General features: G+C 38.2%; 1 protein-coding gene across 3 annotated transcripts in view; it reads left to right on the forward strand.

Annotated features, from left to right (window-relative positions):
* Positions 1–20,702, forward strand: part of CERT1 (ceramide transporter 1) — a 78,389-nt gene that overhangs the window by 54,301 nt on the left and 3,386 nt on the right. Inside the window, exons 7-17 of one of the 3 annotated variants that reach the window (XM_071580532.1) lie at positions 4,238–4,395; positions 6,299–6,391; positions 8,891–8,977; positions 9,932–10,024; positions 10,593–10,670; positions 14,515–14,610; positions 15,275–15,407; positions 15,522–15,592; positions 16,888–17,016; positions 17,758–17,887; positions 19,009–19,093. In XM_071580532.1, coding sequence (XP_071436633.1) covers positions 4,238–4,395; positions 6,299–6,391; positions 8,891–8,977; positions 9,932–10,024; positions 10,593–10,670; positions 14,515–14,610; positions 15,275–15,407; positions 15,522–15,592; positions 16,888–17,016; positions 17,758–17,887; positions 19,009–19,093 — 1,153 coding nt within the window. Of the gene's footprint in view, positions 1–4,237; positions 4,396–6,298; positions 6,392–8,890; positions 8,978–9,931; positions 10,025–10,592; positions 10,671–14,514; positions 14,611–15,274; positions 15,408–15,521; positions 15,593–16,887; positions 17,017–17,757; positions 17,888–19,008; positions 19,146–20,702 lie in introns of all 3 variants that reach the window. The other 2 variants (XM_071580531.1, XM_071580533.1) reach the window with 2 other exon arrangements.

The raw sequence follows: 20,702 nt of genomic DNA on the forward strand, positions 1-20,702 counted from the left end.
GTGTGGTGCTTTTCCAGTTAGGGATGTCCCAGTATGATGCAAAGCTTGATTAGAAATCATTTAGAACCTCTGACCCTTAAATTATAATTGTGATACAGTGGGGAAACACCTTGAGTACTGTGTTCAGTTCTGGGCCCCTCAGTTCAGAAAGGATATTGAGGTGCTGGAGCGAGTCCAGAGAAGAGCAACAAGGCTGGTGAAGGGACTGGAGCACAAGTCCTATGGGGAGAGGCTGAGGGAGCTGGGGTTGTTTAGCCTGGACAAGAGGAGGCTCAGAGGTGACCTCATCACTGTCTAGAACTACCTGAAGGGAAGTTCTAGCCAGGTGGGGGCTGGTCTCTTCTCCCAGGCACTCAGCAATAGGACAAGGGGGCATGGGCTTAAGCTCTGCCACGGGAAATTTAAGTTGGATATCAGAAAAATTCTTTCCAGAGAGAGTAATCAGGCATTGGAATGGGCTGCCCAGAGAGGTGGTGGATTCACCATCTCTAGAGATTTTTAAACGCAGATTGGACATGGCGCTGAGTGCCATGATCTAGTAAATGGACTAGAGTTGGACCAAGGGTTGGACTCGATGATCTTGGAGGTCTTTTCCAAACCAATCGATTCTATGATTCTATGAAAGTAGATATCTCAGGTTCAGACAGCCATGCCCATATATTCAGACTAACTGGCAATGAAAGATTTATCTTCAGCTTCACGCTTTTCTAAATATTTGCTGTGGAGCAGCTGTTAAAATTTGGTTTCTCAAATTTCACGTTCTGTTCTAGAAGCTTCTATCTAGTCTAGTCTAGGACTGCAACAATCTTCTTAACTGTGGCTGAGAAGTGACTGACATTTATTCTAGGACTGTTCTCCACTCAGTGCTCCAGGAAGAGAGGCATAAGTTCCACCTCTTTATTTATCTTGCTATAAGGAGCAGGGTTTGTTTCAGCCTGCTCTTCAGGTGCAAAGTGCACCAGTGTAATGTTCAGAGCTCTAGATTGAGTCTGACCTAAGGGACCATGTTCACATTGTCTTTTGCAGTTTGTTTTCTGGGAAGGAGGAGAAAGTTAACATGAGTATAGACATTCATGTACTACTCTGAAGGTGATGTTTTGGATAGGGAGGCTTCTTCTTTTCTATGTTCTCTAGGATCTTTAAGTAATGAGCTAGGTAGAGTACGATGAAGGTATTTAAACTGATTGGTCACTTCGGAGTTTAAAAAAAATCTGGTAACTGGAACAGTAATCATTTGTATAAACCACCAAAGAATGGTGTTGGGATGGTGCATATTTACCCATTGGGATCATACATTCAGGAATGCAGAATCTTGATCACCAAGTATTCCCATTCATCCCCTCAGAAAGTGAACATATTTGGATTGAAATTATCTAAGAATAGGAGGAGCAGGTGTAACCTACTTAAGGAAGCTCTTTGAATATGGACAGTGTCTTTTGTACTGGAACTATAAAGATGGAAATGGTACAAAGGCTAAATGAGAAAATTTGATGTAAAACAGAGATTTATGTTTGATTTTTTTGCTTTGAATGAAGGAACAGTATTTACCAAAACACTACTGAAAAAGTGGGGTTGTTATTAGTGGAAAACCAATCACATTGTTCCTGTCCACAAAAGACCAGTAACAGTAGGTATCATTAAGTGGATCATGGACAAAAATCTTTGGTTTTCACTTAACATTAGTTTAGTCACATAAGATGTTAAGAGAGCATAAAATGGAAAGTTGAAGGAACTTCTTTCCACTTATTGTCTTCAGAGTATTTTCCTGTTTCACTGCAACACAGATCTAATTAAACGCATGATATTTGAGACATCTGGGAAAGTGTTAAATACAGAGTCTTGGGAACAAGAAGGGAAAATGCCTATGCTAAGAGATGCAGAGGACTAGGAGAAGAGAACTAAAGAGCTCTTGAAGACTAAGGCATTGTATGAAGAAATTCCTTATATGAAATGCAAGAGAAAACAAATTGGAAATAGAGCATAGATGGAACAATTAAAAAGGAACCACTTCAAAGATGCTGAAATTGAAGTTAGTGGGAGAAAAATTATCCTGCTTTTTCAAGTTGACTGCATGCCATTTGATCACCAAAGGGTAGTTGCCACAGTAACTACACTTTCCTATTGGCCTTTTTTACCTTGAAACATCGATTTCCTGATGCCTGATTTCATTTTGGAAAAAGCAATCTGTAGCTGACATGAAAAAAAAAGCATAAAAAAGGAACTGAAAATATGTTTGGCCTTTCCAAACAGAAAATCTCCTTACAAGTACTAATGTGCTAAAGCTTAGTTGTTCCTCAGGCAAGAGTTGAGGTCATCTTCTGACATATTTTGGAAAGACACGTGTTTCCTGTGATTAGGAATGAATCAAAATACTGGCATCCCTCATATGGAATCTCTTGAGTGACCAAGTATCTCAGGTTCTTCAAGCAAACAGGGTTTATATCCTTCTGTAATATGTTTATTTTTGCCCATGGCAGTAATGGATGAAAGGAACCACAGACACTGACTTTATCACTGCTACTCTGAGACTAAAGAATGGTTTAGAATATATGATGACTGAAATTGTATGGAAGTGTTAATGAGCTGTGGCTGAGACCTAGAAAGGGACAAAAACTCTCTTTTCCAGGAAATGAGGCTGCATTCCTCCATTTCCCTTAAAATCTACCATAGACACTTCTGAAATTATTTATATAGTGTTGCAGCTAGTGGCAGTTTCTTCAGCATGGCTACATGTCTCCTAGTTGAGAGAGAAAAATCACATCTGCAAGCAGTATAGCTGGCAAGCCTGCATGTGAACACAGTCTATAGCAACTAGAGAAACTATTAGTATGAAACTGTCTTTTTCAGCTGTGAGATGTTATGAGTGAAGCTCTTATGTAATTTTAATTATTTTCATTGGAGACACTGCATCACCACCTCATCAGCTTGTAGCACTTTCAGTCTCAGCCTCCTCTGTGTTCCCTCTGCAGCTGCTGGGAAGGAAGAGCTGCTCTCCTCATGATCATTTCAAAAATAGTTTTTTCTTTCCATTCCTTTCTTTTCTTTTTTTTTTTTGTCCAGCCCCCATAATTTTAGGGAATGTTCTTGATTAACAAAAAAAAAAGGCTGTATGCTACCATAGTATATGTGCTTAGTGAGGTATTTCAAGTAATGTGTAGTCTGTACTCACTTGTTTGAAAAATAATTTTTCTGAAAGAGGGGCATAAAAGACCTCTAGGAACTTAAGCCTCTGCTGAAGACCGTATGACAATGACTTTCTGATCCCAAAGTACAGATACTGTGCTCTGCCATGAGAGAATGTCAGTAGCATTTCTCTTCCCTACAAGAATTGAACTGCTTGTAAGCTCTGCTTTGCCCTCACAGGCAGATACTGGATAAACGTACTCAAATATTTACTTGTACTCTTTAAACTGGAACAGTGGCATGTTGACAAATGGGTAGACTGGAGAAAAAGTCTCAAGCTAGGTGATAAGTCATTATATTGCTCTGGGGCATAGCAGGAGTACTTTAACTTGCAGGGATCAGTCAGCTTCAACTTCAGTGTTACTTCTGCTTTCCAGTATTTTCTGACATTCATGTGTAGTGTTTGATTTGTTATTATGTCAACCTACATACCAGTTTGACATGTAATAGGTACTTTTTTTTGTCACACATTTTAAATGACTTGTTTAAATAGCCTTAGCAACAGATGGCCTGGTTGACAGCATGAAGTAGTGGTTGGAACTGCAAAACCCACAGTCCTTGTATAATTCAATACATTTGATACTTTTACACCTTTTTGCTTTGAGGTTTTAAAATCTATATTTGCATGCTTAAAAGAACCTTGAATATTACATTTTGGGTTTGATGACATTTTGAAATTGTTCCTTTCTTAGTGCTGTATCCGATGTGTTTTAAGGTTGCTCTGTGTTAATTAGGCCCCATTTCGAGCTGTCAAACTGCTATTGTTACAAACTATTACCACTCCCTCCACCCACATGATTTGAAGAGTTCGGATTAAAACAGCATTACAAGCAGGCTTGAAATACAGTATAGCAAGATGAAGCTGCAGGGATGTGTTCCTCCTTTTGAATCTCTTGCTTTCTGCTGTGGATAGCTGAATGTTACTACCACATTTGATTTTTATTTTTAAGTTTTCTTTCTAGCCTGTCTGTTGCCGTCAAATATAGCACATACGTGTTAAGTGCTTGTTTGATTTAAGGGCAGTTGTCAGAGAATCATTTTTGTTTGGTTTTAGTGTTTCCACATGTGACACCCAAAGGAATTAATGGTATAGACTTTAAAGGAGAAGCTATAACTTTCAAGGCAACTACTGCTGGAATCCTTGCTACACTCTCTCATTGTATTGAGCTCATGGTAAAACGTGAAGAAAGCTGGCAAAAAAGGCTAGATAAGGTATGATCATTTTCCTTTCACTTTTGGTGGGAAAAGAAAAGGTTTCTCTAGCTTGAAACTGAACCTTCAAATGAGCTGTTGTTAACTTTCTTACTCCAGGAACTGCTTTTATTTTTATGTACAGCATTTATTAATTTAAGGTGCTTTCATTATTACCTCTATAATATGTTAAGGGCCTCATCCTGACTGGTGATATAGTAACACAATTCACCATCGTCTTTCTTTTCCCAGCCCTTACACAGATGGTAATCCTATATGTTTTATGTCTATAAAGAACCTGACATTATTTTCTAGTTCTAAATGTATTGCTTGCAGCCTTCTAACATAGACATAATTACCTATGCATGCAAAGTGATGTACTGAAACATCTCTGAAATGTTTTAATGTGATAAGGGATGGTGATAATACTGAGGAGAACCAGTTCTAACTTGAAATGTCTCTTCAAGATAGAACTACTTCACTTTCCTTTAGCCGATTGAAGAGATTAGGTTGTGTTTTATACTAATATGTTTAAATTATTTGTGTGTGGTGTTGGAGTATCTGTTATTCTAATGACAGTGATAGTTCACACTAGGCCTGCTCATCCACTGTGACACCTCTGAAGAAGCAGGGTCATCTTGCCTGAGCTCTGTAGTCAGAGGCATGGCAGGTTGTACTTGAGACTTGAATTTCTAGAATCCTGCCATCACTGACTGGTGTGCAGTGCAGGTCTTGTTCTGTTCTTTCTCATTTAATGTGTTTCCAGATGGTGTATATTGCGCTTCAAATCTTCCTTCATTTAGAGGTACACTATTCAAAGAATGAACCCATTCAGACGAAATACATCCATGTTTGAATCACTGACCCTGTCTCCTGTATTTAATTTGTCCATATGTCAAAGGCCTCTCCCCTGTCTAACTGTATTGTGACTTCTGTCAACACTTGGTTTAGTGTTTCATCTAAGTACTTGGAGGAATTACAGTACGTCCAAGACTTGAAGCTTGTTTGTAGGATCATAGGGTAATTCAGGTTGGACTAGGGACCTCATGAGGTCTCTAACATTCTGCTTAAAGGAAGGACAATTTGAGGTCAGATGGAATTGCTCAGGACTTTATCAAATCTGTTTTCAGATCTCCAAGGCTGGAGACTGCACAGCTCTTTTGGCAGCCTGTTCTGCTGCCCATCTGTTGTTAGAGTGGAAAAGTTTTGCCCTGTATTCAGTTGGAGTAACTGTTATTCCAGTCTGCCTCTTGTTTTTCATCCCTCTGCTGTAAACTGCTGTGAAGAGTTTGGCTCAGTTTGAAGGTACTGAAAGGCCCTACTCTTGGGCCCCCTGCCAAAAGCCTTCTCTTCTTCTCTCTGTGCTGAGCAAACACAATCCACTTGAGTTGACCAGACTTTCCTTAGAACATGAAAGGAGTGATGTTTTCCTTGCCCCTAGTTTAGTGTATTTTAATGCAGAATAATATGTTACTATAAAATTTGAATTTATTTATACTAGTTAATTGTCACTTTTATCTTTTCCTGTGGACTAACTTTAAAGCACTTGTTTAGGCTGCAAGTGGTTAGCAAATTCAAACCTAAATTTCGCTTTGGGTGTCATGTGTCTAATATCTCATACAGCATGATTAAGTACATTTTAAAGGAGGTCACAAACTTATTTTGACTTGTTTTCATAGAAACTAGGAACCAGTTTTTGTTTGCTTCTCTGGATTCTTCCACATGACTTAGAAGGTACCAAGTTCCCCAAGCTTTCTGTTGTAAATGCATGTATATGGGCACATATAATGCACATGTGCAAATAAATTCAGAACATCATCAGGTTTGCAATTGCTACATGGAGAAAAAACTACTCTGGTTATTCCACTTACTGACATGTAGACAATTCATTCTCAATATATCAAATGATCATGTAATTTTACAGGAGATAGAGAAAAGGAGAAGAATTGAAGAAGCATACAAAAATGCTGTGACAGAACTGAAGAAAAAGTCCCACTTTGGAGGGCCAGACTATGAGGTATGAACTCTGCTTTTGAATTTTTTTAAAATGCTATGACTTTCTCTGGTGGGCTGACCATGGGTGGAAAACAGGTGCTCACCAAGCTGCTCTATCACTCCCCTCCTCATCTGGACACAGGAGAGAAAATACGATGAGAGGTTTCTGGGTCAGGAGAAGGACAGGGAGGGATCTCTCAGCAATGAGTGACACAGGCAAAAGAGACTCAACTTGAGGAAATACAGCTTAGTTTATTACCAGTCAAATCTCAAAAAAACCCTTCCTCTGCCCCTCCCTTATTCCTGGGTTTAACTTTGCTTCTAGTTTCTGCTTCTTACCCCTGAGCTCTACAGAGGGAAAAGGAATGGGAGTTGTGGTCAGTTCATCCCAAAATGTCTGCTAACCTTTCCTCCTCACCTGGAGGACTCCTCATATTCTTCCCCTGCCCCAGTGTGGGATCCCTTCTACAGGAAACAGTCATCCATGAACTTCTCCAACATGAGTCCTTCCCACATGCTTCAGTTTTTCATTAACTGCTCCACTGTGGATCCCTCCTGCTCAGTGCAGTCCTTTTGGAACAGACTGCTCTGGTGCAAGTCCTGCACAAGGTCACGAGTCTCATCAGCAAACTTGCTCCAGCAAAGGCTCCTCTTTCCATGGGGCCACAGGTCTTGCCAGGAGCCTGCTCCAGTGTGGGCATTCCAGAGTCACACAACCTTTGGGCATATCCCCCTGCTCCGCTATGGGGCCCTCTACAGACTGCAGGTGTATCTCTGCTCCACCACGGCATTCCATGGCCTGCAGGGGCACAGCTGCTGCACCATGGTCTGTACCACAGGCTGCAGGGGAATCTCTGCTCTGGCATCAGGAATACCTCTTTCCTCTCCTTCACTGGTATCTACAGAGTTGTTTCTCTCACATACTCTCACTCTGTTGTGCTAAGGATGCAGTTGCGCAAGTGTTTCCCTCCTCCTTCCTAAATACATTATCCCAGAGGAGCTGCCACTGTCAGTGACAGGCTCAGCCTTGGCCAGCAGCACCTCGGGCCTGGAGCTGACTGACATCGGCTTTACCTTCCATGTTGTGCTTTTGTCTGAAGTGTTTCTTACAGATATTTCTGTTGATTTTATTTCCTTGTACTTTTGATACTGCTTATATGTAATGGTATTGTACTTTCCTACTTTGCTGGTTCAGCTGTAGAGATAAGTAAAGCAAATATGAAAACCCTGACTGCAGAAGCAGTCCTAAAATCTAAAGTCTAACTTGAATTGATTTTCAGTTGTCACTGCCACTTGACAACATTATGTTGTCAAATTCAGCAATTTTAGATTTCTGTCTTCTGCAAATTACTTATTTCATTAGCATCCTCCTCGGTGAGGTATTTAGTCTGATTCTAAGATGCTTAAACCACCTTTTGAAGGGTAATCATAGAATGGCTTGAGTTGGAAGGGACTTGAAAGATCGTCTAGTTACAACCTTTCCACCATCACCTGGGATACATTTTCCACTTGACCAAGTTGCTCAGAGCCCCATCCAGCCTGACCTTAAACACTTCCACAGATGAGGCATCCACAGTAATAATGTAAGATATGTACCTACAATGCAGTTTGCATAGTTTTTAAAAGCTTGACTCTTTCATTTACATTAATCAAGCACATTTCTTACAGTGACTTACAAGTGATAGCCTGAAAAATAGTCCTGTGTACTGTACAGATATTTAAGATACTTGAGCTTAGAATATCTGTTGTCACTGAGGCATGCACTGTAAAATTAAAAAACAGAGAGGAAGTTGCACTTAGTCTACTTTGTTATGAACCCAGCTGCTTCTTTCAGGTATCCCTGTTGTAAAGTAGGGTGCTTTTTTAATTTGCTGGACCAGGTTGTTCTACAATACAGTAAAAAAGCAAACCTAATCTTATGAAATTACCATTTTAATTCATAGACTAGAGTTTTTAATTATTGACTCAATTCTACCTCCTGTTTTTTACTGCTTAACTGTTTTTTCCAAGAACTTTCAGGTGATCCCCCAGAATTGTCTTCTCTTTTTATATTTTGAGGAAATACCTGAAATGCAATGCCTTAAGGCACTGAAATACTTGGAAAGATTCTAAGTACACAATTATGTTAATAAGTGTACTTCAGCGACACATTGTAAATATTTTCCATTAGAACCTAAATTTTATGTCAAAGCATACTGACACTATTACTCAGTTTCCTTTTTTTTGTCTTCTTTATACAACTATCCTTAAATTGTAGTTAAGGGGAGTAACGTCAAATGGCAAGTAGAGTTTTCCAGAGGATTTTCTAAGAATATTGGTGGAAATGTTGAGGTCTGTAAAAGAAATTTGGGTCCATCAGTTATATTTACATTTATATATATATACATTTATATATATATATATACACACACACACATATATGTGTGTATATATATATGTATGTATGTATTTCTAATAATAAATTGAAGTGGAACTTTCATGTCTCCAGAATTTTTAATTAGTTTTGTTTCTTATTCTCTAGGAGGGTCCTAATAGTCTGATTAATGAAGAAGAATTCTTTGATGCTGTTGAAGCTGCTCTCGATAGACAGGATAAAATGGAAGAACAGGTACTTGAAAAATACTTTAATGATAAGCACTTCATGAGAGACTTCTGTGACTTAAACTCAGTCTTGAGGTGCATCTCCTGAAAATCCAGGGATTTTATTCTGATACTGATCAGAGGATTTCCCTTCATGTTTTTGGAATTAAATATTGTTGCTTAATGCTAATTTTGAGAAGGTGACTTCACAAGTTGTATAGAAAAGGATAGTATAAGTTTTAAGCTAATTGACTGTCTCTAGTTTCTAATTCCTAAGTAAGTGTCCTGCATGAAGCTTATTTTTATATGTAACTGATGGCCTGTTGAAGTAAGAATATCAGACCTCTCAAAACCTAATTATTTGTCTGAAATTTCTTTTTACTGTGGTGGTATGTGAAATAGAAAAGACATCGTTCTTGGTGTGTGGTTTTATTTAAAAATTCTGTAGGCTCTGGCTACTTCTCTAATTCATTTCTTGAATACACTTCAGTGACAAGAATCAAAAAGGGTTAAGATACATGTGAGAAAGTATATGTATATGAGAATCTGAATATGAGAAAGTATAGCAGTATATAAAATAAATAACAAAGTGGTGCATCCTTTGTCTTAAAAATGTTTATGCTTAGGAATATAGTGAATACCAACAACTTGAGAATTAAAAGACTTTCTAGTGGACATGTAGTACCCAACAAAACTTACCTATGTTGGAGTGTCTTAGAGGAGAGTAAAAGTTTGGAGTAACTGTGATAGTACTACATGACTCTGCACTGTATTTTCCTTAGCTTAGAAATAAACTGTGAAGTTTGGATAAATTCAGTCTTCAGGCCCACTTACTTAATGAGAATTCCAGCAGAATGACAGCTTCATGCCTCTCATGGATAGCAGTAGTTGTTGTAGCCACTATGTAGATTGAGCATGAGTCACTTTGTTTCACAGTCTGCCCAGTAGCAGCTGACTAATAATTAAACCTATGTCATTGCAGTCCCAAAGTGAAAAGGTTAGATTACACTGGCCTACATCCATACCTTCTGGAGATGCATATACTGCTGTGGGGACTCATCGATTTGTGCAAATGGTAAGATATTTTTCCTGATCTCCTCAGAATAATGGGATGGTCTGTGATGTTCTGTATATTATTTTGTATGGGTAGGTGAGATTTTTAGGTGTTTCTAGTAACTTCCAATGGTCTTCTCATTTGGAAATAAAGTACCTGGAATTGAAGGACTTCTTTTTGTCTTGGCTCAAAAAATACTAATTTAAGTGTCTCTTTAGAATACTCTTGACATGTATGAAGCTTGTCAGTCACATAATAAAGGAAAAATCCCAACTGGCTAACCCCAGTGTTGTCAAGATATCTTCACCCAAATTCGCTGAATTGATTTATGAAAAAAAAAATCCTGTTGGTTGCATCAGGATCAGTTGACTGTTTTTCAGTGTTACTGGAAACACTGTGCTCCTCTCAGGGCTACACTGGGAGCATAATATATAATAGGTGCACGAAATCAGCATTTGCCGCTGTGCTTGCTGCTTATGGTGCTTTTGTTTTCCTTTTCTTCATTATCTTGTGCTTGCAAGTTGGTACTGAATGCTCTGTTGTGCCTTTGTTCTGATTACTTGGTTTTTTCTTTGTCTGTCTCTGGTAGCCCTATAGTCGCTCTTCCTCCATGTCTTCCATTGATCTAGTCAGTGCCTCTGATGATGTTCACAGATTCAGCTCCCAGGTACTGTATTGATGTGTCAGGTGGGGGTTGCATATCTTTGCGTTATTTCATCCTTTTCTCTAGAACCTGAGGGTTTTGTTACATCAATCACTGCTTGCTTTAAACTAGTACATTGAGACAAACAAAGGAGTTCTCTATTTCTGTACTAAATGGTTGTCTTTCTTTACATCCAGCTTGCATGCATACCACTTGTGCAGAGGCCCAAATCTTGTGAAACTGTTTGATTTAATTCAACAGCTTTAATAAAAATACCCACAATTTTATTTCTTTTATTTCTATTTATAATTAAAGTATAATAACACCTGTCTTATGTAGGCTGGAGATGGTCATCACTTCAGATTGTTTTTTCTTGCTTTTAAGTCTGAAACGTTTGTTTGTAATGGCATTAAGTGCTAAATTTTACGGTTCACTGCTACCATTTTTTACCTCTACAGCTAATTTGATTACTGAAAGGCCCTAAAATATGTTGACAAACACAGTTGTGGGTATGACAAATTTTACTGAAGAGTTTATATATATATTAGCTTATCCTTCAGAAAATAAGTCTGACATCCTGAATATGTCAGTGTAGCCACAATTACATCTGCCAGTAATGTACAAAATTTCTATAGATACTTGCTCTGGAGATCACAGTTTAGAGCCGAATTAGGTAGGTGTGTTCATGTGTTTGCTTTTTCATCTCCAAAAAGGTTGTTCAGATATGGCATTCATGCTATTACTTGTCTTCTTCTTAGTGTGAATATGGAGCTTCCTTCTGGAGTCTGTTATTTTGGAGCTTTTTAAAATTACTAACAAATGTTCCAAACAATCTTTTTTCAAATAGGGATGGATTTTTTTGTTTGGTTGTTACACTAGCAGAGCCTGGAATTTTACTACCTGCAGACCTTATTACCAGCTTCAGGAGCAGGACCAACACTTAAAGATTGGGACTAAAATCCCAACACCTTTTGCAGTCAGTTTATTCCTGAAATTTGAACTTAGAAGAAGGGGAAGAGTTCCCAAGTCATTGCGTAACACTGATAGGCTTGTCTGCTGGTACTCTAATAGTCGAATTAGTCTTTCAGGTTTGTTTTTGTCTGGGAGGAAGGGATAATAAAGTGAGGAGTATAGTAAGTAACACAAAGCAAGTTTGATTGCCAAGATAGGAATGGGTACTGTGTCAGGTTATGGGTAACAGTGGAAGAGAAGCTCATAGTTGCTAAGACATGCAGACATCCTCATTTTCACTTCTTTATTACCTGTTACAACATTGTGTTCATATGATAAACCTGAGTATCAGAGCATTACTGACTGCAGAACTAATCATTTAAAAACAAACCCAGGTGTGAACCAAGTCTTTATCTCAATAAAATGCAAACCATAGTTAGGTATCAGCATGAAATGGACTGGAGCCAAGTTGCTCTTTCCAGCTGCAGCATAAATTATACTTCGTGGAAGTTACAATGAGTGCCTTCAAATGCAGTTTCAAGTTCATGGACTCACTGCAGAAAGGATGATCTACATTTGCAGGAAACTGCTATCCCAGTGCACACACCCCTGTCCCCCAAGTATTTTCCCTAGAACAAATTTTTGCCAAACCAACAACTCAGTCCACCTTCTCTGGAGTTTCCTTTCCAGTGAACAAGCAGGTCAAAACAACAGAAGGCATGATGGAAAAAGCAGCAAATCTTTTCATTCCACCTGCTTTGGACTTTATTAATGAAAAACTGATCTCTGTTCTCAGGATGACAACTTGCATTTTGGGAAGGGAAGCTAATACCCTGATTCTTAATGAATTTAATTTTTTTCTAGACTTCATATTAATGAAGGGAAATTGTAAAAGATCAGGTAGAAACTTGCAACCTTGTTTTTAAGATTGAGAAGTATAAAGATGTATTCTGGTGGGAACTGGTTCTTCAGTGTGCCACTTAATGTTCAGGCCAAGGCTGCATGGCATTTAGGTTACAGGTACTTCTGCAGACTGTTCCTGCAGCCAGTTAGGTACCCAGAGGTAATAGTGAGCCTCTCCAGTGGGAGAGAATCTGTGAATCTTCACTCTGCCTCTGAAATAGGTGCAAGTTGACAGATGGTGACCAGTGCTTAGATTAAATACAGTTCCAACAGATAATAAGCACAAGGCAGATACTGCATTCGTGGTGAAATAGAAGTAGCAATCTGTTTAGATTGCACTCCTGTGGATGCCTTTTTTACTTTCCTGGCTATTTCCTTCATCTCTCTGCATTTAGCATAAAGAAAAAAGTAGCAAAAGACAAAAATAAATGGATTAGAGGTAGCTTTGTCCTTAAATAAAGAAGTGGGGGAGAGGAGACACAGGGACCTGAAGGTGTGGCAAGTAAACACTCAGAGCATAGCAAGGATTCCTTTCAGAAAGAAGTGTGACATAGAGCTAATAAAATCAATATTTAAGTAGCCTACGTTCTTATCTGGTTTGTATTGTACTGTTGCTGTTTCACTGGAAAAGAAAAATGGAAGAACCTTTTGCAGGAAACCTGCTAATAAATGGCTACAAAATTTGATTTGTCCAAAAGTAGAAACAAGCATCTTGGGGTGCTTTTTGTTCATTGTAACTCAAAAAAAACCCAAAACACAACATAAAACCCTCCAAAAACTGGATAATAACTTTTCATTCTCTACAGAAGTCTGTAGTTAAACTTAGACAAAGTAGAATTTCTATCCAATGGGTTTTATTATTTGATGTTCCACTCTTGACGGTTTTTTCTTGACTCAGTTATCTGGTTTTTTCCTGCTCATAAGTGTATTGCCTGTGGAGTACACAGTGCAAACAAAATTACTGCCTTAAAGTAAGTAACATCTTTCAATTCTGTGTCATATCACTAGTATTTAATTCTGCTTTCTACTTGTTTTGCTACTTGCTCAAATATACATTTTATATGTATTTTATTCTACACTATGTTTCATATTTTTGTAAGTTGTGCAAAAGCACTTTAAGGTTCAGGCTATTAATCCTGTGATTATGCACTTTTTTGGCTAATCTTTATATTGGTGAATTAACTAACCTTTGCTTGTAATACTTTTCCTTTTGAAAAATAAAAGGTATCTCTAGTAATTCAGAAAAATTGTACAAATCACGTGGACTTGCTTGCTGTGACAAGTTTTAGAAGTCACCTGCCTTTTGGGTAGAAAATATTTACTGGAATGTTTTTAATACTTGAAGCATCACACAGCAATGGATACAGTATAATTTTGTTTCCTTTTTTAATTGGCGCATTTGGAAAGGGATGGGGAACCAAAGAAACAGAATACTACAGTCTCTGTAGAATAATAGAGTCTCTTTACCATCATAGTCTTTTGAATGTAGGAATTTCTGTTCTTTTTTTCTAGCTGGCAACTGTGCAAAGATGGCATTGGAACAGAGCAGGCATGCTTTGTTACTGACTGTTTTCTTCACTGCTCTTCCAATATGACTTTTGATAAGCATTGACTTTTATAGAGCTTGTCAGTCTTCCTCCCCAAACCGCTGCCTTTGCTCAGCTTTTTCAGTGCTCTTCAGTGAATATTCTGCAGTACATTGTAATTCTATTTAGATATAGCTGAAGTTCCTGTATGCTGAGATAAAACTGTTTTAGGTAGAAATTGTGAGATTTGACAGTTTAGAGGCATGGAGGAAAGATAGGAAGTGCCCACAAAGAACAAATTTGGAAGTTGAATCAAGGTTTTGGCTTTTGTTTTTGAAGACCAGTATTGTTCTTAACCTGTCATAGCTCTCAAATTGAACTCCTGCACAGGAATTGAAGTATTGACTTGTGACTTCCGATGCTCTACAGTATCTCACCAAAAAGATGTAAGGAATGAGTTAAAAATGCCCATTTTTTTTCCTTTTAAGGTGGAAGAAATGGTACAAAACCATATGACATATTCCTTGCAAGATGTAGGAGGAGATGCCAATTGGCAGCTAGTGGTAGAAGAAGGAGAAATGAAGGTAAATATTTGGGGTTTGTTTAATTTGTATAAGATGTTACCCTGTGAAGACAGGTACTTTCAGTCTGGTGGATGTGGTGGTATTAGGTTTACAGTTGGACTCAACGATCTTCAAGGTCTTTTCCAGCATAAATGATTCCATGATTTTCTGGCAATACTATCACTCAGCAAGGTATGCTGTTAAAACTGCTCTCTGAGAATAGCATCCTTTAGGTTGGGACTGGAGTCCAAAAGCATTGTGACTTCTAATGTTTGTTCATACAAAATCCTGTGTAACTCTTGGAATAGTGTTATCTTTGCAGATTACTTTCTCATTCCCTCCTTCTTAAAGCTTGGTATCAAAGTAATGTGTAAATTCAGTGTACAGAAATATTGAAGTAGCAAGCTACTGGGTTGGCTGCTCCGCTGTGTGTACGAATCCTTGTGAAAAATAAGGTAGCTTACTCATTTTTGGAGTAGAGATGCTTGAAGTACTGGTATTTCAGTGTGAATTGTTATGTAAGGATGTCTGCAGTGGTAGTTACCAGAGAACACTCATGTGGCAAATTATTCCTGTGATAGTTACCTAGGGAAGTGGGATTGTGGTTTTTTTTTAACTGATTAAACAAGTAAAAACATGAACAGTTTTGACAATTTCTGTTCTACATTTCTTTCTTTGGCTGTAGGTATACAGAAGAGAGGTAGAAGAGAATGGAATAGTTCTAGATCCTTTGAAAGCAACCCATGCCGTCAAAGGGGTAACAGGGCATGAAGTTTGCCACTATTTCTGGAACGTTGATGTTCGTAATGACTGGGAAAGTAAGGAATTGGTTTTTCAACTTTGCATGTTTATCAGCAAGGATGTTGTTTATAGCATTGACTTAATGTCTGAGAGTGTTTGATGGGTTTCTTTCTTTTCCGCTCTTCTTTTAGCAACAATTGAAAATTTCCATGTGGTGGAAAATTTAGCCGATAATGCAATCATCATTTACCAGACACATAAGGTAATAACACTTCATCTGTATGCATACCTTACTGAGACAGTCTGAGGCATGTGTGTTCCACTTCCCTAACAACTTAAAATACTCCTCAGACAACATTTCAAAATAAGTTCTCTATTAAACTGCAACTTCCTCAATTTTTCGTGAGCATAATTAGTTGTGTACATACATGTCTGTTAGAGTTTGTAATAACAGATGAGGACTGTTTTTAATCTCATAATTATATTGCTGCCAGCAAGGCAAGAGTCATCTAAAGCAAACAGAAGCAGTAAATCAACACAGGCTACAAGGAAGAAACTTACACCACTTTATCAGATGGTTTTTTGCAAAAATACGAGCTACTGTTAACCCCAGTTAGTTGAGATCCAACCTCATAATGAAAGTGTTTATAGTTATTGGTACATTTGTTCTTGTACCTTCACTGTTTTTCCTCTGAAAATGGTTCTGATGTCAAGGTAGAAAGATGTTAATTGAATTACAATCCAACAACTGTAACTTGAAGATTTTAAAAATCGGTGGGAATGCAATATAGATTCATCTTTATTCTTGGATGTTTCTAGGTATTAGTGTATGCAAATGTTAAAACATATATTTTTCTTTGACAATCTTACCAGTAGTGTGGTTACCTTAGAATTACAGAGGACTCATAACTTTGACTAAGACAGTTGTGTAATCTGTATTGTGTTGTGGAAAAGCCAGACTTTAATCATACCGAGTGTCAGGAAAATAGGTTCTGTATATTTTCTTTTTTATCAGAAATTTTGCATATGAAACTTTCTCTTGGATAATATCAGTTTACCGTATTTGTCTTACTGAAGTAGAAGCTTTTGGAAAGAATGATTGTTTTAAATATGTCCCTCTGCTCTCTCCCTCTCTTTGTCTCCAGAGATATAAGTAACCGTAGGTGCACCCCTATATACTTAACCCTTAGTTCAGTTTGTAGCTTACAAGTATTAACTAAGTGTATACCCAAGGTTGAGGGAAGAGAAGGGGAATTGCCTCTTCCTGTTTTTCTGCTATAAAGTTCATTGCAGGTGGCTCTGCATTTCAAAGACCTTAAAGTTTTGCCCTGATTTTTTTTCATATGAAGCATAGCCGTACAACCTGGAATTTCTGTTACCTATTTATAACAGCCAGGCTCTTTCAGTTTTGGAAATGAAATTACTAACTTCATGAAACTTTCACTAAATGAGATGTCTGACCTGAGCTGCCTTGCTTGTTTTTTTTTCCTTTAAATAAGCATAGTAAGTACTTAATTTGCAAAGTGGAAAAGTTTATATTCAGGTGTTTCTTTGCAGAGGGTGTGGCCAGCTTCTCAAAGGGATGTGCTGTATTTGTCTGCCATCAGAAAGATTCCAGCATTCAGTGAAAATGATCCAGAAACATGGATTGTGTGCAATTTCTCTGTAGAACATGACAGTGCTCCTGTAAGTATTTCTTTGGTCCTGTCAAGTTCTGCTTTTAAGGTGAAGTTATGTGGTAATGCATTTGCAATGCTAGTATGAAGGAGGTGGGAGTCTCATACAAAAATACAATTGATTTCAACCAATGACCTGATAAAGGCATTCTGAGCCAAAAGCTGCTTGCCTTATCTCACAGTTGGCAGATCTAATGTGTTTCAGCAGAATGGAAGCAAAATGTCTAGAGATGTGAAATAATTTTCAAGAATTATTTTATATGGAATCAAATTAATAACACTTCAGCACTGCAAGATACAGGAGTAGGCTTGTGTAACTGTAACCTTGGTTAAATCTCTGTCTTACAGATTTGCCTTGGCTTTATCAGATAGTAGCAAAGATTGGGGTTTTTTGGATTCCTATGCCATAGCCTGCTGTCACGGGAAAAGTTAACTGATATTTGTAAAAGCTGATGTATTATTCTTAAAATGTTTCTTTACTGATTTTGTCACAATAGTTGAAGTAATCCATCCACTCGTAATGAGCAGAAACCTGACATCCAGGCATTTCAGTTTAATCCTTTCCCTATTCACCTTGTACTTTTCATTTTACTCACTTTCTTGTTATGTCCATGTAGTGCTAGAATGCAGACTCCCAGAAACACAGCTTCCAGAGTGTCTTTTAGACTTCATAGTCATTTAAAATGTTCATGGTCAAGTATGATAAAACAAATTTAGTTTGAGGCTTACAATGTTTCATATTTATTGACAGCTGAACAATCGCTGCGTCCGTGCCAAAATCAATATTGCTATGATTTGTCAGACGTTAGTAAGCCCACCAGAGGGGAACAAGGAAATAAGCAGGGACAACATTTTGTGCAAGATTACATATGTAGCTAATGGTAAGTTAAAAATTTTTCAGTATGACATTCGCAATAGATGCTAGTTCTTGGGAGTTGAATACTGGCAAAAAAAAAGTTGGATGCAGGTTTTTTTAAATCTATATTTAGCATCACACTTGTGGTCTTCACATTCAAAAAGTCTCAAATTAATATGCAACATGAATTGGTGAACAGGCTCACAGCCGTGGGTAGAAATGCCGGCAACTGGGATGAGTTGGCATAGCTTTAGTTTCAGTAATAGTATGTTGTTGTTTTCATGTACTGCTGCTTTTATTTTTTTCTCTCAATGCTGATAGTAAAGATACAGTTCTTACCCTTAGTGCCAAGAAGGGGCAAATACATTTGGTATGAAAATGCTTGCAAGCTGTATAATCTTGTCTACATTTCTTAATTTTTTTAGCTGATAGCATCCCTGATACTGACTGAAAAGCCATCAAAGCTAAACTGTATTGTTGCTGTAGCCAGTATTTAGCAGAGTACTGTAGTATTGGAGATGCACACTTACTAGCTCTCCTCCTGGAGCTACAAAACACTTCAAAAGTAGCTCACCCTTATTTCTTTTTAAAAGAGTTTCACTGTTGCTTTAGAAATACATTTTCATTGCTAAATTCTGAACTATGATTATATGGTGACTGCTTTTTCAGCAACATACTTGCTGTGTGAATTGAAGTGGGATTCAGAATCAGTTCAAGTTTTGTTTAAATGCTTTAAAATAATTTGTAAGGCATTGGCTATGTAGAAATTCTGCAGACAAATGCAGCGATTATTGAAAAGTTAAGACTGACTTACATTTTGTTTGAAATAAGAAGTGACTCAAATCTCTTTTTCTTTCTTGGAAGCCCATAGAGGCTGTCCACTTCCATTTAGGCATTCTCCCAAGACTCACACTACATCATGTTAACTGTTTTCTAAATAGTGACATCATAGACCTGGACTGAGCTTGAGTATTATGTGTAGAAAGTATTGCAACACAAGCTTAGGAGCATAAAAAAAAAAGCTTCTGATCATTATTCTTTCCTGTTACTTCAGGAAGAGTAGAAGGAATAATGAACTGAAATTTTCTTTTCTAGCCTTTGGTGGAGTTGCTTTACTTCAATGTCGTTCTTCTTGTTTGCTTGTAGTGAACCCAGGAGGATGGGCACCAGCATCAGTGCTACGGGCAGTGGCTAAACGAGAATATCCAAAGTTCTTGAAGCGTTTTACATTGTACGTGCAAGAGAAAACAGCAGGAAAGCCCATTTTGTTCTAGTACTAGCAGGTATATGTGCTTTTTTATATGTGCAGAAAACAGGACTTTAGCCAGGTTAGTGTGGGATAAGGTAAAAAGCAAAGGTCCTTTAATGTCCAGGCCTAAGACTGACAGGAATACATATTGACGCATGTACTGAACACTGATTTCCATGGATTTTAGAATATGGTTCATCCAATCCCCAGTTCACACATCCCCTCGGTCCAGCCCCATCCCACCCCCGACACACCCCATCAGGAATTGAGTCTGGAGGAGAGTGGGACCCTCTGTTCATCATCTTCATCCTCCTCAGTACATGTAGGCCAAGCTGAGGCTACAAGGTGGAGAACACAGGGGCCAGCACAGAAGGTCTTTTTGCTTTGTCAGTCTGTCTCAGTGTATCAGCTGTTCAGGCTTCTCCAAAGGTGGAAAGAATGAGAAACACTGACAGAATTTTTATACCACCGCAAATTAAATTTATACAGGATAGAAGCTCTTAAGTTAGTGCTTTAACACATGGATATCCAAGTTGAAATTAACTGCCTTTCTCCAGGCAGCTTGTAGCACAGCAACTGTTTCACCCTTTTCGCCCCCCACACCTTTTTGATGTTGGTAACAGGGGTAGGGGCAAAGGCTGGGAATGCCCTGACAGGGGTGCAGCAACCCCCTCCCACACACACACTTTTCCTGCAGTTGGAAATTTTGCATACCAAGGCAGAGTAGTTGGGATGACCAGGTAGCTGGGATGCCTGCTCAGTGGGGAGTCCTGCATACCAGGGTGAGGTGTCCATGGTATGGACTATAAGGAACAGGGATAGACAGGAAAGGGTGGCCCGTGGTTTCCCTGCTGTCGGTCGGGGCAGGGTCTCGGCTGCAGGCACTGCCCCTGCTCTGTTCTCACTGCACCAGGGTCTGCACTGGCATCTGCTGTTGCTGTAGCTCTGGCCCCCAGATTTACAGCTTCCCCAGCCTGCTTTGGTGGGGCCACGGTGATTGGCATGAATTCAGTGCATAGTTTTACTATATGTATGCAATATATACTTTTTTAACACATCTGTTTAACTAGTGTATATTATTAGTATGAAAAGTAAGAGCTGCACAAGTTGACAAGCATTCTATTTTGTAGACTTTTAAGTTTATCTTGCAGGCTTTTGCATACATGTCCAATTTATGTAGAATTATAAAAGGATGAATTATTGTTTTTTCTCAAGTATCACAGGCATTTTACAGTTATTCTGAAAAAAACACATACTGAAGTTTGTTTAGAGCCTTTTGAGATTTTTATATCTTAAATTCTACTTACAACTGTACATTTGATAGATTATTAATAGGTTTGGAAGTATTCTTTTATATTGATAGAATAGCTTTGATCTAGGATTTTTATTAATGGAACTTTCCTGATGGACAAACAAGAACTACTAGAGTATTTACTAGACTGTGGCTGAAATTTTTAACCTAAGAAAGAAAAGGGATTTCTAGATGCTTCCTGAAGTCAATGGATATGTTTTAATGGTATAGGTTATTAGGCTAGGCTAATCTAAAATTGTTTTAACATTTAGATGATGATGTAAGAGATTTCTTGATCAC

This window comes from Pithys albifrons, chromosome Z (genome assembly GCF_047495875.1).
Source record: "Pithys albifrons albifrons isolate INPA30051 chromosome Z, PitAlb_v1, whole genome shotgun sequence".
Classification (NCBI taxonomy): domain Eukaryota; kingdom Metazoa; phylum Chordata; class Aves; order Passeriformes; family Thamnophilidae; genus Pithys; species Pithys albifrons.